The following is a 26,472-nucleotide window of genomic DNA, read 5'->3' as shown; positions in this document are numbered from 1 at the left end:
ATTTCTTGTCAATGATTACAACAACGTAGGCGGTCACCTAGGATTCTAGACCATACACACTCAAAAGTCAAAGAAAATTAATGGGAATACAATTAAGACTATCACACTGGCAAAACGCATTAGTTTTAATACTGCAACCAAATATTTACACTTGAAGAAAGAAGACGATATAGCATAGAAATATCAGCTATAAATTTATTAGTAATAATTTATTAGTACCAACATCTAGATAATTAGTAGCATCCACGACTAAAGAAGCCAAATCTACTAAGCACTTATTACCATTAAAACTAGAGAAACACAAAATATCGATTAGTACTGACAATCAGTTAATCTTTCATTCCTTGATCACTAGAACCAATTTGTTTCATGTATAATCACATCTCATTTTGTATGTATAAATGGAATATAACGAATATCGCAGTTCATCTGAAGATATCGAACATGATAATCGGTTTTTTTTCGACACGTCTTTGATGTAAAACATAACTAGTGATAGCTAGTATGATCACATGTCTTCTCTTCTAAGCTTGTTCAAGAGAGCTGTGATTAGGGCATCCCTTTTCTCAGCCCTAGCTTCTTTCCTAATCTTCCATTGTTGTTCCCTTTCCCTCCATCTTTTATCCATCATTAACCTCTCATTTTCCAGTCCCTCCATTGTTTGTCTCCACTCCATTTCTCTTACTCTCCTTTCTTCTTCCCTTTCCTCATAAACTTGCAGCCATCGCATTTCCATTTGGATTTGCTTATTCATGAAATCCTCCATTATTTCCTTTATCCCATTTATCATAGTCTTCGACTGAGTGTTGGTGTTGATCCCACTTGGAGGATTTCTATTATTTCCCTTTATTTTCCTTTTCTTTTTCGGCCCGCCGGATTTGTCGTGTTCGCTGTCTTCTTTCAGAATATCATCTTCCTCTTCGGAAGAAAATAGAAGCGCCGCCTTTTTCTTGGAGTAGGAGGAGGCGGCTCCACCAGCTTCAACCTCAAGCCATAACATTCTCTGCATTCTTGCTGCAAATATTACTTTCACTTCATTGTAAAATGGAAAGGACTGTTGCTTCATGGCTTCTGTCACCATTGTTTCACATCCCTGCAAATTAATCAATACATCAGATATCCAAAGAAAAAACACTAAATGTATCTCGTGTTGTTAATATGTTTGATGCATCACTCAAATTACTAATTACGTACAGAATTTAGATTTAGATTTTCTAATTAATGAATTTTGAGATTCTTGATATCAATTCATGATTCATTGCAACTACTTAATTGTTTAACGAAATAATAATTAAAAAAATGATGATGTTTTACGCTTTAATTAATTTATTCAATCTCCTCAAGAAAACCAGCTTGGTTAATATTTTTTGTGAAAAATAAAGCTGTAAATTAATTAATCGTTTTCATGCTAATTTCATGTTGATAATCAAAGAAATAGCTAGCTCACATTTTGGCTATATATATAGATGATACCTTGAATCGGGTAACGAGATTTTTCCACTTGCCCTTACACTGGTCAGCGCTTCTGGCGAAGCCCTTTTCTTCTTTCATCCGTGTGGACACGAGCTCCCACAAAATCTTGGTACGTTTATTTTCCATGAAATTGGGGTCTAAGTCGGCACGAATCATCAACAGATCCCGGGTTTCTTGAATACTCCATTGAGGAAACCTATCCCCGCCAGTAGTAGCAGCAGCATAATTAGAGGAGTACTGATGATGCCCCTGGGCCTGAATATGATGATGATCCATATTATAACTGTCTGGCTAGAGATTAAAAACCCACCAAGAATTAATTGATCAGCAATGGCGATATTAGTTATTTCTGTAACAATAACACGGATCAATGTGAAAACAAACAAGGTGTTTTTGGTTTCATCTGTCTAGAAGTCAAACAAGTTTCAGAAATCAAGAAAATGAATGTAAATATAGTTTTTCCTTCTTCTGCACAGTTTCTCCCTTAATGGGTCTCATCTCCCTACGCGGAAACTGATTTTTTCTTTTTACATATCCTCATAATAAAAAGAAACACACACACACACATATACATACATATATATATATATATATATATATGTGTGTGTCTTGTACAGTTGTTCACACGCGTATCTGTGTCGTCATGCTGATGACTTATAGACAAAGGTCAAACCAACAGCTGCTGTGTATTTACTCACATGTCAACTTAAAAAATAATAAATAATAGATCCGCTTGAGTCAGTTTTATTAACATTTTATTTATATGTATAATAAAAAAAATAATATTTTTGATAAAAATAATAATATTTTTTCGTGAGTCGAGTTGAAATAGAGATTCATCTCATAAAATTGATTAATGAGATATTTTCGTAAGAGTTTTTGTCTAAATAATATTATATAACTATTTTTATAATATTATTATTCTGAATTAAATAAAATTACTCTAATTAGATGTACGGTACGTACTGTAATTATTTCCTTTGAAAGTTTTTCAGATGTTAGATAATTAAATTAATTCAATTTTTAATTATTTATAGCCAATATATATACCAAGATTTAATATTGACTTAAAAGTCCCTCTCAAATTATAAGCAAATATTGACTTATTTGTGCAGGTCTAGCTAGCCCTTGGCTAAGATTAAATATGACCATAATATAATTTCGAAACAAAAGAAAATTATAGACTTTGCCCTAAAAACTATTTCATATATATTTACATGTGTGTGTGTGTGCGCTTTCTCTATACTTTATTTGTGTCATATAATTTTTTTGGCTCCGATCGGTTATTGTTTGGAGTAAAATCCCTATAATTTCTTGTCCGCCGTCGAGGCAGAAATTTCTGGCTAAATTAATTAATCCGACGTAAATTAACATGAAAAAAATAGCAAAAAAGACAAACACACTTGATACTAACCCTAATTTTACTGGTGAAAGAACTAGCCCCCCTCAATTTTTTTGTTTTCTTGAGTTACTAGGGAGCTTTTATTGGTTAGTGGAGGAGATTGGGGAAGATGATGTGATATATGTTTATATAATTAAGTATATAAATTAAAATCCATATGTTTTTATTATTATACTAAGTAAGATTATTTTTTAATTAGAATCAATTTTCTTATAGATACATGTTTATATAATTAATATTATTTTGTGAGTAAACGTTAAAACAATATATCTATTTTAATTTTTATTATGTTATTCGTCATTTCACGATTTTAGTACACCAACTTCCGTATTTTTTTTAAAATTTTCAATTTCTTTTCATCGGAATACTGACATAGCGTCGGAGAATGTTTACGTGACATCAAAAAATACTTACTTGACAATAAAAAATTGTTAAGATTAGGATTTGAACCTAACTCAACCCCAAAAACTAGCTCTAGGGGAGAAGATTGTCAAAGTCCATATATGCAACTCTCAGTTATATTATTCAATTGATATGAGATAACTAACACACCCCCTCACGCCAAAGAATGAACATCTGGACGCTAAATTTACAAATGACCCAACAATTGGTAGAACGGGTGGCTCAACTATATATGGGCATATTCAACACATAACAGTGGAACTTGATCAACTCTGATACCATGTTAAGATTAGAACTTTGACCTAACTCAACCCCAAAAGCTAGCTCTAGGGAGAAAGATTGTCCAAATCCATATATGCAACTCTCAGATATATTATCCAGCCAATATAAGACAACTAAGAAAAGTCCTGACACTACACCAGATGTGTCACGTAAATATTCTGTGAAAAAATAAAGTTAACATGATATATGAATTACTGGACAAAATACGATTATTTATTTTCCCGGGATAATATATAGATTCCCATTCCCATGTCCGATCGACAAGTAGCAATGGACAGAATGTTGTACCTGCTTCAAGAAACACATGCAGTCGGGAGAACAGGGAAAATCCCATGTGTTTCACACATTGTTGAGAGTGATAATTGCTATCAACACATGCATGCAGAGTATCAAAATCAAGAAAATTGTTGCCAGCTAGCACACAAGTACGTACAAGCCAAATTGTGTAAATTATTTAAACCAACAAAAACATTATAAATATTATTTAGCATAAATTCTTTAAAAACATACTTCATTACTCTGAGTAATTTAAGTTAATTTTTTTATTATTTTTAATTAATTATATTATTTTTTAAAAAAATATTCTGACTGATTATGTGGTACATTTGGTGCACATGCATATATGGCTGAGATGTGCGGATTGATGCAAATTAAAGCCACTTTTCTTGGTTCCAGATTGTGCTTCACCAATTCCCTTCAATTATTGAGATGAAATTTCCAAAAGTAGAATGTAGGAGAAGAAATTTGCACGACATTTCTTGTCCCAGACAACCCAAATTCAGCATTCACCTTTTTTTCCCATCTACATTGGACAATTTTTATTTATTATTAGTATTATTTTAAAAGAACATTGGAAAATATTAATTAACTCACCCACTTCTTATTTTTTTTAAATTTTTTTTTACTGTTTTTATTATTATTATCAATATTATTATTACATGGGAGGCCTTTATGATCTCGATTCCGCATAATTTTATGTCACTGCGGCACTATAAAGACTTGGATGGAATTTTAAGCAAATTAATTGAAAAAACACTAACAAACCAACCAATAATTATTGAATCTTTCTAAATAAACACAATATAGATTTGACTGTTTGGAATGAAAAAGAAAGATCGGTTGAAAGGGGCCTTTGGCTTTCAGTACCCAAAAAAAATAGGTAACCTTTTTTCCCTTTGTCAAATGGCAAAAACTTGTGTGAGACGGTCTCACGGGTCGTATTTGTGAGACAGATATCTTATTTGGGTCATCCATGAAAAAGTATTACTTTTTATGCTAAGAGTATTACTTTTTATTGTGAATATGGGTAGGGTTGACCCGTCTCACGGATTAAGGTCCGTGAGACGGTCTCACATGAGACCTACTCTGGTCAAATTAGACCTTTTTCCATGGTAAAACTTGATGCTTGACATATAATCTTTAATAATATTTTTGACTTTTGAATATCTCCAAATACATATATATATATATGTGTATATATATATATATGTTTCTCTCTTTTTTCAGTAATAATAATATGACAAATTTATATAATGAGAGATATTATATATCTTATTTATAATCATAATTAATTTTCTGTTGATATATTCATACAATCTTGGACACGGGATTTTTACGTCTATATATAGAATGAGGTAGATGGTGGAGTCTACCCAACAACATAAATCACATGAACGTCGCAACCAAATCCCTTCATTTTCACTTCAACTCTCAACTTTTTAGATAAATCACTCTACACTTTCTTCCATATCAATATATATATAGACACATACACACACACACACACTGTCATCCCTTTTATTTCATTTTAGTAATTAGTCAAANGAACCCGTTATCAGGGTCCAACACCTGTCGGAGAACGGAATAAGGGCCATCCCCGAACGCTACGTCAAAAGACTTGCTGACAGGCCCGGTTTCCCCGACTCAAAAGCAGTAACGGATCACGATGCTAACATTCCCGTGATCGACATGCAGAGTTTATTCTCGGATGACTCCGCCCTCCGCCAGAGAGCGGTGGATCTCATCGGTGATGCATGCCGTGAATGGGGGTTCTTTCAGGTGGTGAATCACGGAGTGAGCCACGAGCTGTTGTTGGGGACGCGAGAGGCGTGGCTCCGCTTCTTTCGGCTACCCTTGGAGGAGAAGAACAAGTACGCGAACTCGCCGAGTACTTACGAGGGATACGGAAGCAGGCTGGGAGTGGAGAAGGGGATGTCCTTGGATTGGAGTGACTATTTCTTCCTTCATTATCTGCCGGTGGAGGTTAGGGATCCGAATAAATGGCCTGTTTTGCCCGATTCATGCAGGTGAAAAATTTTGAAGTTAAAAAAAGTTTTAGCACGTTTTACATATGTTGATATTAGATTTCATGCGTGACATGTAACGCCCAGACAATAAAGTATTCTTACATGCGTTAACCAACTAAACTCCGGATGGAAATATAAATTATCAAGACTGTAAATTTTCGCAAATTTCAACAAAAAAAAAAAACATTTGAAAAGTTCAGATTTTCATTTATTTTTTGCAGGGATAATTATAATTCTATCCCTACCGAAAAAAACATAAAACCCCAATGTAAAATTAAAAATCTTTTCAAATCCTATGTTTATAAAAATAAAAATCAGAGATCTGCCCAATTCAGAGGAAAATCCATGTTTGATTAATATTAAAAACGGATTCTAAAAGGTATTTATTTTAATATATGGGGTTGTATGTTTTTGTGGGCTTTCATGCGGCTTGCCCACTTGTGAGAAATTTTGGTCGAAACTTCAAAATATCTAAAGATAATAAATATGTTGAAATTGATGCAAAGTAAGGTATTCCAATGAATTTTTCAAAAAAAGAATTATTTAGCATTAAATTGCGATTTTGTTGTGTTTGAGAGCTAGAAATGGAGATAGAGAAGGGGGGAATTTGGATATAATACACTTCTTGCAGGGAATTGTTGGCGAAATACAGTGAAGAAGTGGTTAAACTCGGTAACCAACTGATGAAGATTTTCTCAATAAGCCTTGGTTTAGAAGAAGGCTACCTTCTTCAAGCCTTTGGAGGAGTGAACAATTTGAGCGCATGCATGAGGGCTAACTATTACCCAAAATGCCCTCAGCCCCATCTCACGCTGGGCCTGTCGTCTCATTCGGACCCGGGTGGAATAACCATCCTCTTACCCGACTACAACGTATCGGGCCTCCAAGTTCGCCATGGTGATTATTGGGTTACCGTCAAGCCCATTCCAAATGCCTTCATTGTAAACTTAGCGGACCAACTCCAGGTCAACTTTTTCTCCCCATATCAATAATACATTGATGATATTCTTTTAAATGACCCGACGAATTGCTCTTGCCCTTTGGCATGAAATGTAAAATAAATCAAATAATATATAATTTCTGACATCTTGGAAAATGTAATTCAAAAATCTGCATCTCCTTGTGTTAATTGGTGGGGATTGTAGGTGTTGAGCAATGGAAAATACAAAAGCGTGGAGCACAGAGTGTTGGTCAATGCATGGAAAGAGAGGGTGTCATTGGCTTTCTTCTACAATCCAAGAGGTGACATACTCATCAAGCCAGCTGAGCCACTTGTGACCGAGGCCGAGCCACGGCTCTATCCGGCCATGACTTTTGATGAATACAGACTCTATATCAGGACCAGGGGCCCTTGCGGCAAGTCTCAAGTTGAATCCCAACTCATCAGATCTCCCCCATAATTATCATGTCGTTCTATGTTTTTAGAGGTTAATATATGATATCCACTGTTACTGAAAAATAAATAAAATAAATTTCTATTGTTTAATACATCGGTAATATACATTACTTAATTAGCTCCATTACCCGTTAGTTCTACAAATTTAGTGAAATAATCACATAAATAAAGCTCAACAAGTACATGGCATGTAAACACAGTCACAACACATGAATGAATCGAAGATTCCTATAAAATAGCTATAATAAGTTTAGAGCAAAGTATTCTAAATGTCTGGCTCGACGAAGTAGCGGAAGATAATACCAAGTATAAAGGAATATTTGCATAAAAAGTGACGCACCTACGATGGAAGAAGACTGCCTTATTCCTTCCATAATTACTATAATAAACATCACAAACTAGTCTACAATAGATGAAAGGCAATGTTTGCTGTACCAAGTTGTTAGCACTCACCAATCACCTCAATCAAAGGGGGACCTCTACTGCTTGCCACGCTTCATGCAGGATGGGCATTTGTATTGCTTGATGTTCTCGGCTTTTGCAGGAGTTATCTTCACGCACTTCCCATGAAACCACCTTTCACAGATGTCACAGCCGATCCAGAACTCATCTGCACTGTAATTTCCACCACAGCTTCCGCATAGAGCTTCGCCATGTTCATCTTCATCTTCTTCGTAACCTTCGCCTTCCAGTTTTTTATTACTTTTAGCCTGGCCATCAAGGGACCTCTGTGTATAGATACATATTTAATGTTGATTGATATCACAATCAATTATCAAAATCTAAGACTCCTGAACAAAACCTTAACGGAGAACCTGACAGGTCAGAAATATTCTTTCACTTCATTATCTAAAAATTTTAATTAAAAAATGATAACTGCTTTCGGATATCTGATGACATTTTTTACCTACAAGAAAGAAGTGCTAATTCATAAGGAAAAGATCGATTACGAGTAGCAGTTATGATTTACAACAATTATACCTTTGTGCCGCCACGAGATATGCTTCCACTATCCACATTGGGCTTGTCTTTTTCAGCCTTTCTTTCCGTCACAATTTCATAGACTGTAGGCAGATCATTGATCAAGCTAAACATGTGTTTTCTGCAAGCACAGAAACAAATTTATACCCATAACTAACCCATCTTGAATCAAATATAGAACTGCATCTGCCTCCTCATGCACACATGTCCAGAAGGAAAGCATGGTCTAAAACAAATTTAGAAAATAGTAAATGCTCGTAATTGAGTATGATCAGTAAGTTATCAAGGATGATAAACTTTCTTGTTTGTCAATAATAACTTGAAACTGAGGTGGAAAACAAGCATGTATTTGAGTTTTCTTGAGATGCTAAGATAAATTTTCTTCAAAGACAATTTATGACGATATTTTAAGTTTAAATGCTGAAAATGAACCGACTCAGCATTCTCTGAGTCAGATACAGCCTCTAAGGATGAATGCCATTAAAAACCAAAAAAAAAACTAATTACTTTCGAAACTGTTTGCTTATGCTCTGCAAACTGGACCACAAATCAGGATCAGTACAAGTCCCCAAGGGGATGCATCAGAAAGTCAAATACGCAATGCAGAGTATCTGTATTACATTCCAAATTCTAAAAATCAAGGATATTATCACAAAAGACTCTTCTTTTTAAATTTTAAGCAAAAAAATAGAGGAATGATGTTATTTTTATGAGAGTAATAACACCTAAATTATGTTATGAGTAGATCTCAGAAAAACCAAGGCATTCAGCAATTTTAAAAAATAGTTGCATAACTCGACCAATGAATCATTTAATAATTGAATATTATCAAATGAATTCCCAAACAAGAAAAACTTCAGACCTATGTCGAAGAGATCTGATGGTACCAAACCCTACAACACTCGGGAAGAGTAGACTTTTGTTATGGTTGTTGAATATGGGTGGGATAATACCATACTTAGTCCCTCGTTTTATGTCATTTTCCCGATTCAGTCTCTCATTTTCTAATTGTCCCAAATTGGTCTTCCATTTTTCCAAATTTGGTCATCCCGTCAAATTGAATGTCAAAATTGACGAAAATTCGGTATGTCATGACCATGTGCTTGTATGTTAGGGGAATCGATGAAGAGAGGCTTCCACAGATTGAAGATGTAACATACTGATCACATGCTGAATTTCCGTCTATTTTGACATTCGATTTAACGGAGGACCAAATCTTGGTGGGTTGCAGGGGGAAAGAAAAATGCAGGATCAATTTGGGGCAATTAGAAAATGAGGGATTAAATTGGGAAAATGACATACGACGAGCGAATAATAGGGAATTATCCCAATATAGGCGGTATCATTGCACAATCTTTCTCTATTTTATGGATGAAGAGTTACTAAAAGGTCTAAAGCATCAGCAATTAGAGCAACTGTCAAGTTAAGGCAACTTTCGGTTCACATGACATCTAAGAACAGCACCTGAAGAAGAGCCTATAATCGGCCACATCAAGAAACTTGTAACAAGACATGTGATGTATACCTTTCATTACTGTTGAGCCTTGCTCCGAGATAAAAAGCAACTGAGAGCAACCAACAATCACTGTGCACAGCAACTAGAGAAAGCCAATCTTTTCGGTTCATTCCATCCCGGGCAAAATTGATCCCAAGTGCTGGCTCTGGAAGTTCTGGTGGAACTTCTTCGGCTGGTAGATTCACTTCCCACGATTCATCGGGATGTCCATATAGACATAAATTTTCCTTCTCTACAAACAAATTATGCAAGAGACAAGACATGAACATATAACACACAGAAATCTAAGATGAAATTAAATTCCATATATCACGAGACAGTGATGATAGCCATACACACTAGCCACGGGCATCTTTCCAATTACAAAGGCCCTTGACAGATAAAAAAAAGTCGGGACTTTGCGCACTAGTCCACTAAAAATGTTACATTCAACAAAGCAACACTTACAGAATAATTTTATTAAACAGAGTACTCATTCTCACCATTTCATGAAAAATTCAACAAATTGACAAGGAGGTTATCATGTGGAAACATTACATTTCTTCACAAAAACATATTAAAAGGTGTCTGTACACAGTATACTTTATTGGCAAATATAAGTAGCAAGCTGGCAAAATACAAGTCTTCGTCCCTTTCGATTATCAGCGTTAATAGAAAAGAAGCAGAAGGCAGCTTCGTGGAACCAAAAAAGAAGCAGCCCTGGTGACCTAATTTGAAGAAGTAGCAAGTTGGCAAATTACAAGTCTTCGTCCCTTTCGATTATCAGAATTTATAGAACAGAAGCAGAAGGCAGCTTCTTTGAACCAAATTTACAGCTCACAACAGAACAGCGAAAAAGAGAACCCAATTGAATAAGAAAAACAGCAACATTTCCGACTAAACACTTCAGAAAAATAGCAAAGGCAAAAGAAGCAAGCTCATGTACCTTATTCTATCATGCTTATGTAGAAAGGAGCTAATTAGACCACAAGCTAATGCATATCGACAATTTTAATGAACTTCAAAAAAATGTCAATATCATTAAGATTCAATTTTTCGTCTTTACACAATAAGGACAAGTCAATTAGATAATATTCCGACTGGCAATAAAACGATGATAAAAACTTTTAGTCATAAAGTAAATTAAACTAAATCTGAGCCAAAAATATTTACCTGGATCGCAAAGCCCGTAAAATTCATCCACTTCTGAGAAAAAAAACAAATAAAAAAATTACAAACCGAGATATAAACATTTATACCACACAAAGAATACTGTCTATGTAGAGTTGTTTATACAAAGTACCATCAGTTAAAGCACGAACAATTCCAGAACGGCGAGAACTGTAATCTTTAAAGATCTCCTCTACCGTTCGGGGGCTTAAAGAAACTGCGGCCATTTCTGCGTCTAATTTAAGATCTGAAATCAATAAGTAAAGATTACAAAAGAGGGATTGAAAGAACTGTATGAATTCGAACTGCAGACATGAAAAGAGGTGACGGTTGAGTGTGCATGTAACATGAGAATCAAGACACAGAAGAAAAGGTCAAGAAGCGGACGACGTCGTTTCGGCTACATGTTTCCTGCAAGTGTACCACATCGGTTTTTATTTTATTTTATTTTATTTTATTTTATTTTAAAAAAAAAACATGTTTAATTAGAATATTTATTAACATCTTGTAAATAATAATAATAAAAATCATGTACTACTAGCGAACACCCGCATCACGTGTGTAAAAAATATGACTATTATTGTATATGAATCATGATCATTAATAAATCGAGCTAATTCATAAAATTTTGTTATAGTTTTTAATTATTATTTAGATAAGAATAATGTAATTATATTAAATATATGATTTGTAGAGATAATATGTGAATTTTTAAAATAAATTAGATATTGTAGTTATAAGTACATGAAAAACATTAAGTCATTACTTATATAAATTAATAAAATAGTTCCGTAAAAACTAATTATTGTCACGAAATCAGACCACTAAAGATCACAACATTCATATATAATATAGATATACAAATAAAATATAGTGATGATAACACCGAAATCAACCATTTTTAAAAAGCTTGATTTTGTTATATATCTCAGTTTTACTTTGTGATTTCAAGTTTTGGTACAAAAGTTTTACGGTACAGTTAGATCAACGGATCAAGCGCATTGAGAAACAATAAATTATCAATAAAAACGTACATGATGAACACGACATATCCAGTAAAAATACATAACAGCATATTTTGGGTTTATTTATTTATTTAATTTTTTGGTTTTGTTTGGGGGGTGGGGTGGGGGGAAGGGAAGAGAGTGATAAGGATTCCATGGATCAGTTGGGTTTAGCGTTTTTTGTTTTTGAAAAATAGTTGGGTTTGTGGTTTTTTGTTATTACAAGTGGGCTGGGTGGAGGTGGGATTTCTATTTTGTCTGTGCCAAACCATCTATCAAGGTGTTGGCACTTGGGTTTGGGTGGTTTTGTGAATGAAGAAAACGGACATTCAGTCAAATCGAATGCGATATTAGAAAATGGCCAAAAAAAACTTCAAAAATAAAATTCAAACCAAGGTTAACATAATCCCTTTATATTCATTTTCTTCAAAAAGATTCACCTTTAGTAAAAAACTACAAATGAACAATCTGAAACATAACCGATAACGGATTTTTTTTAAAAAAAAAAGAATTTTTAGCAATTGATGAGGTTAGTCAAAAAGGAAAAAAAATCGGTTTTCTTGCATGTAGTTTTACGCTTACAGCGCCGGCATAACACCATATTTAGACAGACAATGGAGGGAAATCATCTTCATCTTTAAGTGAGTATGAAGACCTCATTGCGATCCTACATTATCAGGGCAGAGAAACGCTCAAACAAAATACCAACCATATTTAGTAATCAGAGAATCCCGAGATTCTTTACCTATCACGTTCCCTGCTGAATCCAGGTTGTGGCCCTTGCGTCGCAGGGAAACTCCTAGGAGAAGAAGGAGAAGGAGAAGGAGAAGGAGAAGAGGGTCTCTGTCGCCTGCTTATTTCTTGCATGGAGGTTCCAAATGCATGTCCGACCCCAAATCCAACTGTTCCCTCAGGTTCTCGTTCGACGGCCAAGCCATTGCAGTGAGGAGAAGATGGTTGGCGGCTATCAGAGGATGGTGCTGGCTCGTGCAGGCTTCTGTCGAGCATACTTGGCTCCATAAATATTGGGTTCCACTCGTTATTAAGGTGAGTCCTTGGTGGAACCTGACTCCTTCCTTTCAGAGCCGAAGGTCGATAGCCTTGTGGGGGTTGGTTCTGCACAAAAATGCATCCAAATATTCATCCAAGCTCGGAACCTTTTTTCACAAATTTAATAGGGAAAGCATGAATTTCTATACCGTATTAGGGAAATATGTTCCTGTGCCTCGGGGCTTTGGCATTTCTTCCCATCCAAAAGCCATACCTGGTAGCAGTAAATGTGGCATGGCATACACTGGAGAACCCGGATGGAAGCTATTGGGATGTCGGAAGGAAAACCCATTGGTCGGCAACTGTGATGGAGATTGGACATCATCCTGAGGATTCTTGATCTGAAAAAAAGGAGGGCTTCGAGAGGGAGGCACCGGTGAAGAAGGTACAGCTAATGTATATTCATAACACCGCCGACCATATTCTAACCCATACAAGTAACTTTCATAATCCCCAGTAAGATCTACCGAAAAATTCAACAATTCAGGTGTCCCAATCCTATTAGCCGAACCCTGAAAAGTTAATGGCTTTGCGCCATCCATGAGAATGTCATTTGCCTTAACGGAAGAAACACCTGCTTTATGATCATTGCAGTGATCTGAATCTGATTTTCTGTTCCTTGTACTCCCGTTATGCATTTTTGAATTGGAGAAAAAGAGGTGAGGGGCAAAAACGGGCTTAACAGTTGCACGAGCACTCTCAATAATCGGAACCATAGTGTCAGGAAAATCACTGGAAATCCCAAGGCCTTGCATACCTGAAGTGGCAAGATCCATTGCCAAGTGAGAGTGATTAACATGTGTTTCTAAGGACAAGATGTCGTTTTTTCGCAACTCTGCCTTAGAAACAGGTAAATCGGTGATGGTACCATTGCAAGTCGGTGGTGGAACAAATTCTTGAACATCATGCCTTTGTCCGCATCTATGCCTAGCTATAGAGTCTGAAAAGAACTTATGCAACTCCTTAGGAATTACATGTTCAGGCTGCAAAAGTATTCGGTCAAGTCTCTGAGTACCATAATTGAAAGCGCTGCGAATCCGGTAAAAATTTGCTGTACAAAAATAGCACAATTATAAAGAAATTAAAGGGGGTTTGCTTTCATGTGCAAATATAGAGAAGATAAAATAATTAAATAAATAAATGAACCCAACTATTCCAGTCCATGCTACCTTTATTGACACTACGGCCTAGATTATTTGTCTCCTTTAAGGGATCAATTATGTTTAGATGCTTCTGCTGAAATCCACGGGAATTTGTGGAAGGGATCGAGAATGCTTTAGTACAAGAACTTAAGAAATCATTTGTCAGCATTAAGCCACCACAACAGTCTTCCAGTATCTCAGCTGCAAATTAGAGAATGAACAATCGTTTAATTTAATCTCAAACATCTTAGTTAATGTGATTCAAGGTGTTACTTACGCACAACATCTGGCAACGAGGAAAGTCGAACAGGCCCTTTTAAGCTGATACAGTAGGTTTCCCAGTCAAATTTACTGAAGTAGTCCAAAAATTTACGTAAAACCTATTTACAGAAATTTCAAAAATTAGGTTCTTTTTGTGAGCATAATCTAAACTTTAAAGAGAGTAACTTTCTTAGGAAGCACTCACAGATAAAGGACCGTTTAATGTCGAGTAGAAGAGATGGAAGATGTACAAAACCATAATCTCCAGAGCATATGTTGAAATCAATCCATGATCAGCACCAAGAATACGACTTTCATAATAGCACCAGGCTTTGGTCAGTATAATACTGCGCTTAAATAGATGATCTTTGCCAATGAAGCGATCAACCTGAAACATAAGAAAGGTAAATAGGTCATGAGAAACTATATGGGTCTGCCCTTCTTATACATAATTAGAAAGAAATGTGATGAATTAATAAATATAACAAAAAAACGTAAATCGTTATTTATAGAATCAGAAGATTCATGAAATAATTTAAGAATCTATCATTGTTAAACTCATGTTCGACTTAATCGGACTACATTAATCAACAAATACGAGAATATTTAAAACACCAATCTTAATTATGGTTCTCGACCATGTGAGTTATGAGTAGATGCACATATCTTAATTACTTCAAACTTTTAGGTTCCTCTACCTGCTCAAGAAAACATAAAGCAGACAGGCCACCAATTTGATTGAGGGAGATGTCGACAACAATATCCTGAACAATGCATTTCACAATCTTAACCTGCACCAGAACGTCAAGGTCAAGGATATAGAGAAAGAAGCACACCGGGATGGTGATTTAAAAAAACCTTCAAAAGAATTTTTTTTGAATCTTCATTAGAAAGTGTTATCAAAAGAATGGCACTAGGGACATTTAAAGTTCAACAAGTTATTAATTTAGCACATAATATTCTCTCAAAGAATTTATTATCCTTGCTCTACAGCATTCTGAATTAGCAGAAGATAGGATGATGATGAAAACCAATTTAAAAGAAAAGCATGCAAATTAATTCAAGTGCTGATAAAGTTCTTATATTCTGCAAGTGGAAACTTATACACCGTTTATTTTGGGTTATTTTCACACTTGCCCTAATTTAAAACACTGTCATATACGGAGTTGCCATGATATCATATTTGTTGGAAAAGAGAAATCTTATCCTCATTCACATGCAGTCAGCTGCCAGGTAACTTATTTTCAACTCAGCAGCCTGTCACAGTCATCTGTATGTCCAAATCTACAGCACTAAAACAAGCTATTTTTTTTACCAATACCCGTTATTCCAAGTAGCAAGGAGCTTGGTTCCCATCCAACATGCTTGGGTACGGGTTTCGTGACTTAAGAGACAAATGTTTGGAGTGCTCCTCAGTTCTCACAATGAGTCCATCCAGTTCAACCCCAAATTAATCTGGGATCAATGTGGCTCCAGGAGTTGAGATGGGTAGGGGCGCCTCTACACCAAAAACCCATGCTTAAATGTCTACTTTTTACACATGATTTTGGATAGAACATGCCCTCTTGGTTAACCTTTAATTATGATCCATTACCTCAACAGTTCTGAAGCAGCCTCGGTAAATGCATTCCAGCTATAATAAAGTGTTACACAAGAATATATCTTTTTCTCTGGAAATACTCGTCTATAACCAAAACAAAATGTGCTTTATGGTTATAACCCTTGTATTGTTTGACCAAATGCATCAGACTATTGTACATCATTTACATGTTTTTTGTTAAGTTTTCATTTCATATGATGCCTCTACCCTAGTTTCCTACTATTTGATTTCAAAGGAGAAAACAGTGCACCAAGCAACCATTTATGCTGGACCATCAGATCCCAGAATCATAAAATGTATAGTGGAAACAACATGGAGTAGATATTGGGAAAACTTATGTCAAGTATGCTGAAAAGGCCTGAATTTTTGAAGTAAAATTAGCGAGATAGAAACCTCAGCATGGATTAGCTGGACATCCTTTACAACAAACTCAGCTTCCTTATTTTTTGCCTCCTCTTCCAGAGCAAATTTTATTTCATCAGCCAACTTATCTTCACTATTCGCACCACCAAAGGCAGTCAGATCAATGTCTCCATCAGGGAGATAAGTTTTCAACGGCACAGATCCATAAGGAAATACCTGCAAAGTCCAAATCTTTCATGTTACAAGGAAAAATGATTGATTGACCGGAAAAACTTGCATGCATCAGTTACCAAGAACATGAATGAGTAATATAGGCACAAAACAGACGGCAGTGCAATCCAATCAAGGACAGCAAAAGAATTTAGTAACATTCTGATTTCTTCACAGGTTTCTATCCATTCAGATCTATTAGGGCACAAATTCCACCATCATAAATGATACTATTGCTACGTAAAAAGATTTGATAAATATTTAAGCAGAAAATGGAAAGCACGTCATTCCAACATGGCCAAAATTGACAATAAATTAAAGTAAGCAGAAAACAGGCAGGCTTGGCCCATTTTGACAGCTCTAATCTTATTGGTTTTCTGTTTTTCAAGTAAACACTGATTTTGTCTTGCACAAAATCTGGTGGCATTCGATTCATCGCTATAAATTATCACTTTTAGTTCGTTAACTTGTTAACCCTTCTTCTAATCACTAAAAGTTGCAAAAGCTGCCGCAATAGATTTTACAGCAGAAGACAGTATGCTGCCACACACGATTGTAATGTTTTTCTGCCATATACCAATGACAGCGACCAATTCCAGACCAGCATGAGTTGAGAATCGGTGGAAAGTTCTCTAAAATATTGGATTGACCTTGATAAAGGGCTTCCAAGATACCAATCACTACCTGGTACATAGTATGTTCCTTGTTTCTTAAATATCAATCATAAAAGCTACGCCATACATGCTCGTATTCGTAACGGTTTTTTTCTTTCCTTTGTTGATAACCACCAATTGCGAATCAGCGCGTGTAGAGAATTGATGGAATATTATCATGAATCTTGGATTCACCTCAATAAAAAAATCCGTTCCTAGATATCTATCCTACTTTGTATGTTTCGAAACCTCTTAAAAATTCAATCGCAGAAGCTACTTTAATAAATACTATAAACAGATTACATTTTTCCGATCGTACGGATAACAGCAACCAATTTCAGCGACCACGTGCAAAGAATCGATGGATCATTCTCACAGATCCAAGATACCAAGCATTCCCTATTGCTTGGCAAGTTCATAACCCCTTAAAGATCAACTTTTCATATCCTCGAGGAGTTTACATTCTTCAGTTCAAACAAATTAATTTATGAAAACTCAGTTTACCACAAGAACTATCCTTGCCAGAGCAGATTATCATTGACATAACACAAAAGATAAAGTTTAGAACATAGAAAAACTAGAAGCCTTTGCAATTCAATCTCCCAATAAAAAAATTCCTCAAACCCTGAAAAAAAAAACGTTAGCCACAATACCCACACCCACAAATGTTGCAACTCGCAAACAAAATATGCTTTCAAATGAATCTAACAGCATGCATCGCAAAAGCTAGACTAGTGCAATCAAACTTTATACCTCAGCACCAAGACGATTCCTAATGAATCTCTGAACGTAACCAGTAATTTTCCCTCTCCTCTCTTCTGATGCAGCAGTTAGCTGGACCTTCTGAATTAGCTCATGTGCAGCCTGTTCCGTCTGGGCCCAACGCTCCGGTCCGAAATCAAACTGATGGGAGTCAAAGATCGATGATGAAGGTGAAGTGACCTTAGCGGCTGCGCCGACCGGAAGATCAACCATTTAATCTCTTACAACAAACAGATTTTTTTCTAAAAAAAAACTACGCACTTTAATTATTTCTACACACAACTGATATCTTACAACAAAAATCACCGAACCCTTTTGATTATAATCACATACACAATCAAAAATCAAGTTCCGGTGTTGGAAAATCAAGAATCAAGAATGCCCACAAAGATCAACAAAAGTCACACCTTCTTCTTCCTCCACCCGCATGTGTGTGAAATGGGTTCTGGTCTGAAGGTATAAGATTCGAGGAGATTAATGATTAGAAGGTCACGAGGGTTTAAAGATCGAAAGAAAGATTTAGGGGTCCGTACATATAATTACGCTCATTCGCAAGTGATTTCAGTTGGGTTGTGCAAATTAGATTACACAAAATCTATATTTGTAAGACTGCTGCGGTTTCTTGACCGCCGATTCCCTGCCTTTTAAATTTTCCTTTTTAAAAATTAATACATGATTAGTAATTCCTCGCAAAGTTGTTGTATCGAGTATGTCATATAAAAGAAAAACAAATAGTTTTTTTTATTGATATTAAAATATTATACTTTTGGTTATTTTCAAATTTTATGATTTTATAATTATATTTTTTAAATTAAAACAATAATCATAACATTACATAAGTATCACATATTGTAATATGATTCATATTTAAAACGAAAAGTAATATTTTTAACATAAAAATTAATATTTTTTTAATAAATCTGATCTAATTAAATATTCGTCTCATAAGATTGACTCGTAAGACTATTTCCATACATTATATTATATCGATTTAGATACTTTACATGTCTCATCCCGAGTCATGACCATTTTTTTCCCATTTTGATGATGGGAAAAAAAATAAATGTGATTTTGCTTAACAGAGAGTTTTAATTGTTTGATGATTGAATATTCGTTTTTCTTTTTCCTTCTATTCAATATGTGTGCATATTCTGCCAAAAATGCGTGTGCATATAAATAATAATATAATAATAATGTATCTTCTGTACGCATCTGGAAAGAAAAGGGGTAAAAAAAAAAAAAAAAAAAAGGGCATATCATGTATTTTGTAAAAAAAAAAAATTTTATGAGGTATGGACCTCTTGGAAATAGGGTAAACAACTACGATACAATTAATACACAAGTTTTTATTCCACTAACTTGGATCGGTTACTCATATATCATTGTAATCTAGTTCTTATTATATTTTCATTTATATTTAGATCATGCATATCATACTTAATCATTTGTATCTAAGTTTTTCGACCTTCCTTTTCGTATATTAATACGAGTATTAGTTATGAACTCGCATATCTTAACTTGAGCATGTGTTGGTCGTCTTTGTATGTGCTCATATCATTTCATGCGTGTCTCCCTCATTTTTTCTTCGACAGACACGAGCTCGATTTTTCTTTTGATATATTTGTTTCTTAGCTTATACATTATTTCAAGTCTTTACATCCATCTTAGCATATGAGAGGGTAAAATATAATGAAATAATTCTTATAAATTTTTAGGGTGTGACACATACAATACAATATCGATTCAAAATTTTTTTAAAAAAAAAATGAGATTTTAACACATAACAATCGTACTCCCTTGATGTACATATTTTTAATATAAAATAAGAATACTCACATATTAATTAAATTCGATACCTAAAAGATGTCAAATTTATTCCTTAAAGATCTCTTTCTCACCCCTCAGTTGGCTCGCGATTATAAACCCACACGGGCTTATACAGAGCCCAAAAATAATTATATTGACCATTATTTAATTTTCTGAGAAAGGACTAACCTACTCATACGGCCCAATCCCTTTGAACTTTGGCCCAAAATCGAGGCAATTGGAGTTATGTTTTTAGTATGACATCTCCATATTTATATGGACTCTATGCTCATCAAGATGTCTCGAAAACACAAAATCCACAAGCTTAATTTTACTTACTAATCTTCTTTCCTTTTTTTTTTAGATTAGTTCACAAAAATTATATATTGACAATATAAATCATGAATAGCCTAGCTATTTATAATATTTTGTCAACTTATAGTGTGTGGAAAAATTAACAGAAAGAAACTCTGGTTGCGTTTGGATTGAAGAATTTGAATTTGAATTTGATGAAGTATTTGAGGGGGTGATTTGAAATGATTTCATATTGGAATGAATTAGAAATCCATCACAAACATTTAAAAATAATTATTTTCGATTTGAAATTCATTGTCAAGCAGATTTGCTCAAACAAACCAATAGATTTGTTATTATGAATTTAAAATTTGTAACTTTAAATTCATCCGTCCAAATGCAACTCAATTATACACATTGTATTTTGATATGTTATTCACCAACTGTGCATGATTTTTGTATTCATTAATTAGGTAACTCTCATCTATTGAAAATGATGAAGTATATCAAAATTGTATATACAATCTGTGAGTGTATATTACTTGTAATATAATATATTGTAATGATCATGGGTGATTAGGCTGAACCACCATACCCATGCACCACTACTGATAATGGGTCGTTAGGATGGTCCAGACCCATGCTCATGCATCGTCACTCATAGAATATCTCACTTCTGGAAAGTGGTTTCTTTCGCCCCCAAACACTTGAACACATGATCTTCAGGCTTAAGTAACTAGATTCCTAAGTGTCGGTACCAGTTGGGTTAGTAGCTCAATTGGTACCAGGATTGCTACCAAGACCTATATAAGTCTAGGAGGCCTTGGGTTCTAATCTTGGGAAAGGTAAAAGCTCCAGTAGTGTCTGGGCTGGAGAAGTTCTATGAGTAATGACGTATGAGAAAGCCCGTGAGGGAAAAGGCCCAGTGTAAACCCAAGACGGAATAAAGCTCCGAAGGAGTCCAAGATTGAGATAGCTCATGAACATTACAGATATGATAGTGGACAAACCTCAAGCTCCAACACCCGCAACTTTTTTTCGCTGTTTCATTAAAATTTATATCCGGTATTTCTTACCGAATCTCCCGTGTCCAATATTGGACCAAAATGTTAATTAAGGTAATTACATGAAACTTTTATTATAATTAATTTATAGAAAATAATATTTATATATATATTTTTTCCCAAAGTTAATGTAACTTCAACTCCCATCCAGCAGCTAATTGAAGCTTGCTTGGCGTGGGTCAAATTATATCTGAAAAATTGAATGTAGTCCGCCAACTGTATTACATCAGTTTGACAGGGCAGCCTGTATGCTATGGATTAATTAGTCATCTAATAAATGTACTTGTTGGGAAAAATGGAAACACGTATATATTATAAATGACATAGATAATATATTATAAATGACATAGATAATATATAAAAATACAAACACTCTGTTTTACTGTATTGTTGTGTTAGAGATGTTTGAAGACAACAATCGTATGAAGTGTTGATCGAAGAATTCTTTAATTACTCCGAATTTCAGCCACAAAGATGTGCATTATTGTGTTTTCGGTTATTTTTTTATTAATATTTAGTATGCATTTTAGTTACTGGACTTGTTAATAAATATATTTTTTCGTTCTTTCACTGGTATGTGTTTAATAAATTCGAATTTTTTTTTTCTACTGATTATTTTTCTACGGTCCCCTGAATATGCATCCTCAATAATACTAAACTATATAATACTATACTATAATTATATGTGTGTGTATATATATATCACAAATTCTGAACGACAGACATGCATAAAAATACATATAAGTACAATTCCCTTGTGTAAGTGTTTCCAACTATAACAATGGCAATCAGCTCTCGTTTTGTGCTTAAAGCTACGTGTCTGGTTCTAGTCGCGTTGGCGGTGGCCACACCTGCGGCAGAAGGGCAGCTCTCCTGCGGCCAGGTGACGAGCGCCTTAGCTCCTTGTTTCGACTACGTGTTGCGCGGCGGCCTAACCGTGCCTTCTAATTGCTGCTACGGTGTTAAGTCGCTGTACAAGGAGGCGGCCACCACCGCCGACCGGCAGGCTGTTTGTTACTGTCTGAAAGCCGTCACCAACACCGCCTCTAGTCCTGTCATCGCCAACGCCGCCAGCCTCCCCAAGAAATGTGGCGTCATCCTTCCATATACGATCTCCCCCACCATTGATTGCACAAAGTAACCAAAAACAATTTAATTTTTATACGTCGTCCAGCTTCAATAAACTGTTTTTTCTTGAAATTGATTAATTAATCCAATGCTAATTCATTGTTGCAGAGTGCGTTGAAATACAAAGATCAAGCGTATCGAACGAGCAACGGGGATCTACACCAGGAATAATAGCAGGATCATAATTATTATGAATTCTCAGTTTTTGATTGCTAAAATTTAAGGTTTATCGTATGCTTGAAGTCTTAATTATTAAAAATGTAATGTTCATGCATGCATGCATGCATGGAGTACTTAACTATTACTATATGTTCCTATGTTTTGTTTAATTTGTAGTCAGTTTCCGAGTAAGAGAGACTAATGATGCCTTCTCGTTTAATTTGACTATATTTGTACATGGCCTCCCTTGTTCTTACACCGTCTTAATTAGGCTTAATCAAACATTTGAAAATGACAGTAGCAAGAATGAACAGCTAAATAATATCCAAGGTATGCATACTGGACAGCGAGGGGGAAGATCTAAATTATTCGAAAATTGAGCTGTTTTCTTCGTTTGGGTTATTTAACCGAGAATATGATCGTTAGGAACAATAAGTGAATAAAATTCTAATGAAGTTGTAAAATTAATTCTTATATTACCAGCCAAAACTAATCACAAGCCTTATATGTGAAGGCAAACACAAAATAAATAAGAGCACTTGCTTTTAAATCCTTAAATCTAAACATGAGTTTGTGTTCAATCACTGTCAAGGAAAAAATGTTTATGCACTTCTTCGTTCATACCAAAAAAAAAAATATATATTACATTTAGTGGACTCTCATATATTTTCAAAAATAAAATCGATATAAAACATTGGACTTATTATATCTATATATGGAATTTGAATATTTATTGTTTTAGATCTGATACAAAAATAATATTTAAAATATAAAATTAGAATAAATTTATTAATATATATTTGTTTGAGTATTCAAATATCATATATTCAATGTTTTATATTGATTTTTATCTTATATGAAATATGTGTTATTAATATTAATATTTTTTTATACATATTTAAAAATCGTATATTATTATCGAATTTGAATAATTTAAGATTCAAATATCATATATTAACATCAAATTTTAATTTTTTTTTATTGATTTTTATTCGAAAAAAGATATATATTAACCAAAAGAGTGCATGTTACATTTTTTTAGATGAAAGATTATAAACACATTTTTTTTCTGAAATCACAACCCAAATTTGAGTTTAGAGATTTAAAAACAATTTACCCAATAAATAACTTGTTGAATTAGGTAGCTTTAGTGGTTGTCAATTAATGTCTTGTTTACCTTTCTCTAGTTCCGAGACAATTAGTATTTATGAAATTAAATGAGCCGGCATGGCGTACTGCACGAAATTGACACGCGCGCATTTAAGTTCTTACAATTTTCGAAGTAGAACCAGGCACAATAAAAATCAAACACAATCTCATAAAATTGATTCGTAATATTGTTTTATAGAAATTTTGTACAAGTATAGATAATATCGGAAATGAAATATTTTGTTATTTTTGTCAATCAGAACATAATTTTTTTTTTTTAAAAAAAAGGGTTACAATAATAAACATCTTATTTAGATATACTAAATTTTAAATGACATTTGTTTTGGTTTACTTAGTGACGCGACATCTGACAAGTTAACAATTTTCGATTTTACATCAGCATTTTTCTGTACAACGTCAACAATTAGACAAAAATATCAGAAAATTAAAAGTTAGTATATCAAAATCAAACATTAAAAACTGATAAGTAGAACAAAAACTTAAAATTGTACAAATTAATGAATAAAAAACTACTTTAAATTTTTAATAAAAATAGTACAATTTTGTTTGACAAAAAAAAAATTACTATAAACGCACAGTACAATAAATTATTTTCTCAATGAAGTGTTGATTTGGAAAATTAATCATTTGCTATTAGGATGTTGAAACTTTTATTAGATTGAAAAAAATCATAAATCCAAAAAAAAAATCCCAATTCAATTCGAAAAATAAGTTTTTTTAATTTGGATATAAATGTTAAAAACAAATTTTATTAGATTAGTAATTTTATCTAGATTATATATTGTATGAAATGATATTTATGAATTAAGAATATTTTGTCAAATTTTAGTTGATTTTTTATTTACTTAAATCATTTAAACTTTATATTTAAATATTTTGCAAAATAATTAACTAAAAATATAATATATTATATTTTAAAATCTATTTTAATTATTAATTTAAATGATTAAAAAAACAAATAAATCGAACTGTTTTGGTAGAAATCGAACCGATAAGAAACGGGTCGAATATCACATTATATATTAATGAAACCAAAAACTAAAATAATTTTGTAAATCTAAATCGAACAGCCCTATAAACATCTCTATTTTCAAAATAAAAAATTATTTTATTAAGATAGTTGTTTTAATTTTATTTTATTTTTAAAAAGCATAAATAATTTTGTCTGTAGAGAAGGTTTGCACTAAACACACAGGAAATGTCCTGAATAAAGCTTTTGAACTAATTAAAATCCAGCTGTCCACCAACCAAATGTTGACTAATTCATTAATTCCTCCGAAAGCCATCCGTAGCTCTCTATAAATATAAACTTCCTAGCAAAGAAAATCTACTAAAAAACTCCGTTTTTCCTTGGCCAAATTCAACTTACTTTTATCATCTTAATGGCAAGCTTTTCGGCAAGGACGACATCATTGAAGCCAATGTCTGTTGCACTACTGGTAGTGATCGCCGCGGCGCTGATTGCTCCGCCCCTTAATGCGGAGGCAGTGGTTTCATGCAACTCGGTGCTGACCACTCTGTCTCCATGCCTCAACTTTGTTCTGGTCGGAGGTGCTGTTCCACCAACGGAGTGCTGCTACGGCGTAAAGTCTGTTGCAAACGCTGCCTCCACCAAAGAGGACCGCCAGGCCGTGTGCTCGTGCTTGAAATCCGTTGCTGGCTCCTCCATCCCGAGCATCATTAACAACGCCGCAGAGCTCCCAGGAAAATGTGGCGTCTCTATTCCCTATATCATCAGCCCATCCACTGACTGCTCCAGGTACATATACATATACATATATATGTATACATACATTTGTCTTCGTTCTAATAATATTTCCTTACATTTATAACATATTGATTGCTGCTTTTCGTTGCAGGGTGACCTAAGTAAAGTTATGGAGTTGGAGCAAAGATTTTCCCTTGTTGACCCCTAATTTGTTTGGAGAAATTATTATTACGTATGTGCAGTGGCATATGATTAAGAAGAAGTTTTAGCTTGTATTAAGTAGTAATTTAAGGTTTGATTAAGCTACTTAAATATTGCTACCTATTAACGAAGACGATGTACTGTATCAGCTTTGTATGCGCCCTTATTTTGGATATTATCAATTTTAAATGCATGCGCATGCATGGAATTGACATTATTTACATGCATATATACTAATAATAATAATATATAGAAAGTATATATAAGAACTAATTTGTCGAGTTCACACGCACGTACTTCAAGCGGAAGATAAATATGATTTTAACATTTTATTTAAATTAAAAATTGTGCATTATTTTATACTCATTTATTTAATATAAACAACTCCAAACAGATTTCATTATTTTGTAATTAGCTAATATAAACAACCCCAGATTTATAGTTGTTCATTTTACATATGTATAAATGTAAATGGACACAAATCCAACTTTTCAACTAATCATCTTGATTTAATAAAATGAATGCATCAACTCAAATCTCCGTTATTGGTGCATGTTGGTCACCCAAATTTGCACCTCACATTGATTTTTCATGTGGAATATTGAACGGATTTATTGAGTTTAAAACACCAATTTTGATGGTGTATACTGTTATATTTCATTAGTATTGACTGTAAATTTGTTATTGGGGAAAATAACTAAAATGGTCTTTCCAAATTTGTATAGTTTGTGTTTTATGGTCTCTTCGAATTTGTGTCAAGGTCCCATAAGTTAGCCTTGTGATTTGGGACAAACCCTATCTTTCCATTGAATAGGTTTAGGAATTACTGTATTAGATTTTCTTAAATCTGTTTGTAATAAAAGAGTTTCTCCTTTTTTGCTATGAAATTTTACTTTTGTCGCAAAAGCAGAAATCATGACTTTACAATGTGCTTTAAAGATTAAGGCTATGGGAATTGAACCTTGAATTATATTATAATTAAGAGTTTTT

The 26,472-nt window shown here is 34.0% G+C and overlaps 6 protein-coding genes across 7 annotated transcripts; 3 read left to right on the top strand and 3 right to left on the bottom strand.

Moving 5' to 3' along the window:
• Positions 1–310: 310 nt before the first annotated feature.
• LOC140977853 (trihelix transcription factor GT-3b-like) lies at positions 311–1,976 on the bottom strand. Its single transcript, XM_073442585.1, has 2 exons — positions 1,474–1,976; positions 311–1,093 (listed from the first exon to the last, which is right to left on the bottom strand). The coding sequence occupies exons 1-2, from the start codon at positions 1,747–1,749 to the stop codon at positions 509–511; spliced, it is 861 nt and encodes a 286-aa protein (XP_073298686.1). The 5' UTR covers positions 1,750–1,976; the 3' UTR covers positions 311–508.
• Positions 1,977–5,389: 3,413 nt separating this feature from the next.
• Positions 5,390–7,362, top strand: LOC140977159 (jasmonate-induced oxygenase 1-like). Its single transcript, XM_073441762.1, has 3 exons — positions 5,390–5,865; positions 6,497–6,830; positions 7,011–7,362. The coding sequence occupies exons 1-3, from the start codon at positions 5,528–5,530 to the stop codon at positions 7,263–7,265; spliced, it is 927 nt and encodes a 308-aa protein (XP_073297863.1). The 5' UTR covers positions 5,390–5,527; the 3' UTR covers positions 7,266–7,362.
• A 109-nt stretch (positions 7,363–7,471) lies between these two features.
• On the bottom strand, positions 7,472–11,300 carry LOC140977160 (PHD finger protein ALFIN-LIKE 2-like). The gene is made up of 5 exons (XM_073441763.1): positions 11,041–11,300; positions 10,911–10,943; positions 9,768–9,990; positions 8,243–8,363; positions 7,472–7,989 (listed from the first exon to the last, which is right to left on the bottom strand). The coding sequence occupies exons 1-5, from the start codon at positions 11,132–11,134 to the stop codon at positions 7,741–7,743; spliced, it is 720 nt and encodes a 239-aa protein (XP_073297864.1). The 5' UTR covers positions 11,135–11,300; the 3' UTR covers positions 7,472–7,740.
• Positions 11,301–12,322: 1,022 nt separating this feature from the next.
• LOC140977158 (uncharacterized) lies at positions 12,323–18,551 on the bottom strand. Of its 2 annotated transcripts, XM_073441761.1 has the most exons (10): positions 17,944–18,551; positions 16,358–16,543; positions 15,063–15,155; positions 14,570–14,752; positions 14,381–14,483; positions 14,131–14,304; positions 13,830–14,012; positions 13,111–13,718; positions 12,657–13,027; positions 12,323–12,578 (listed from the first exon to the last, which is right to left on the bottom strand). In XM_073441761.1, exons 1-10 carry the CDS (start codon positions 18,163–18,165, stop codon positions 12,515–12,517), a joined length of 2,187 nt encoding a protein of 728 aa, XP_073297862.1. In that variant the 5' UTR covers positions 18,166–18,551; the 3' UTR covers positions 12,323–12,514. The 2 variants fall into 2 exon arrangements, with proteins under 2 accessions (XP_073297862.1, XP_073297861.1); XM_073441760.1 differs by having other exon boundaries at positions 13,111–14,012.
• Positions 18,552–21,830: 3,279 nt separating this feature from the next.
• Positions 21,831–22,617, top strand: LOC140977846 (non-specific lipid-transfer protein 1-like). The gene is made up of 2 exons (XM_073442580.1): positions 21,831–22,253; positions 22,353–22,617. The coding sequence occupies exons 1-2, from the start codon at positions 21,898–21,900 to the stop codon at positions 22,360–22,362; spliced, it is 366 nt and encodes a 121-aa protein (XP_073298681.1). The 5' UTR covers positions 21,831–21,897; the 3' UTR covers positions 22,363–22,617.
• Positions 22,618–24,921: 2,304 nt separating this feature from the next.
• On the top strand, positions 24,922–25,693 carry LOC140977878 (non-specific lipid-transfer protein 1-like). Its single transcript, XM_073442605.1, has 2 exons — positions 24,922–25,332; positions 25,433–25,693. The coding sequence occupies exons 1-2, from the start codon at positions 24,956–24,958 to the stop codon at positions 25,440–25,442; spliced, it is 387 nt and encodes a 128-aa protein (XP_073298706.1). The 5' UTR covers positions 24,922–24,955; the 3' UTR covers positions 25,443–25,693.
• Positions 25,694–26,472: the final 779 nt, after the last annotated feature.

The sequence above is a fragment of the Primulina huaijiensis genome, chromosome 5 (assembly GCF_012295235.1).
Source record: "Primulina huaijiensis isolate GDHJ02 chromosome 5, ASM1229523v2, whole genome shotgun sequence".
In the NCBI taxonomy this organism is placed as follows: domain Eukaryota; kingdom Viridiplantae; phylum Streptophyta; class Magnoliopsida; order Lamiales; family Gesneriaceae; genus Primulina; species Primulina huaijiensis.
This window is presented reverse-complemented; position numbering and strand designations above follow the sequence as displayed.

Coding starts and splice junctions, on each gene's coding strand:
- LOC140977159 (XM_073441762.1), top strand. CDS start 5,528: ATGCAGAGTTTATTCTCGGATGACTCCGCCCTCCGCCAGAGAGCGGTG. Junction 5,866..6,496: donor GTTTTGCCCGATTCATGCAG/GTGAAAAATTTT, acceptor CACTTCTTGCAG/GGAATTGTTGGCGAAATACA. Junction 6,831..7,010: donor ACTTAGCGGACCAACTCCAG/GTCAACTTTTTC, acceptor TGGGGATTGTAG/GTGTTGAGCAATGGAAAATA.
- LOC140977846 (XM_073442580.1), top strand. CDS start 21,898: ATGGCAATCAGCTCTCGTTTTGTGCTTAAAGCTACGTGTCTGGTTCTA.
- LOC140977160 (XM_073441763.1), bottom strand. CDS start 11,134: ATGGCCGCAGTTTCTTTAAGCCCCCGAACGGTAGAGGAGATCTTTAAA. Junction 10,944..11,040: donor TGTTCGTGCTTTAACTGATG/GTACTTTGTATA, acceptor TTTTTTTCTCAG/AAGTGGATGAATTTTACGGG. Junction 8,364..9,767: donor AGGCTCAACAGTAATGAAAG/GTATACATCACA, acceptor CTGTGCTTGCAG/AAAACACATGTTTAGCTTGA.
- LOC140977158 (XM_073441760.1), bottom strand. CDS start 18,165: ATGGTTGATCTTCCGGTCGGCGCAGCCGCTAAGGTCACTTCACCTTCA. Junction 16,544..17,943: donor GGAATCGTCTTGGTGCTGAG/GTATAAAGTTTG, acceptor TGGACTTTGCAG/GTATTTCCTTATGGATCTGT. Junction 14,013..14,130: donor AGGCCGTAGTGTCAATAAAG/GTAGCATGGACT, acceptor ATTTTTGTACAG/CAAATTTTTACCGGATTCGC.
- LOC140977878 (XM_073442605.1), top strand. CDS start 24,956: ATGGCAAGCTTTTCGGCAAGGACGACATCATTGAAGCCAATGTCTGTT.
- LOC140977853 (XM_073442585.1), bottom strand. CDS start 1,749: ATGGATCATCATCATATTCAGGCCCAGGGGCATCATCAGTACTCCTCT. Junction 1,094..1,473: donor ATCTCGTTACCCGATTCAAG/GTATCATCTATA, acceptor ATTAATTTGCAG/GGATGTGAAACAATGGTGAC.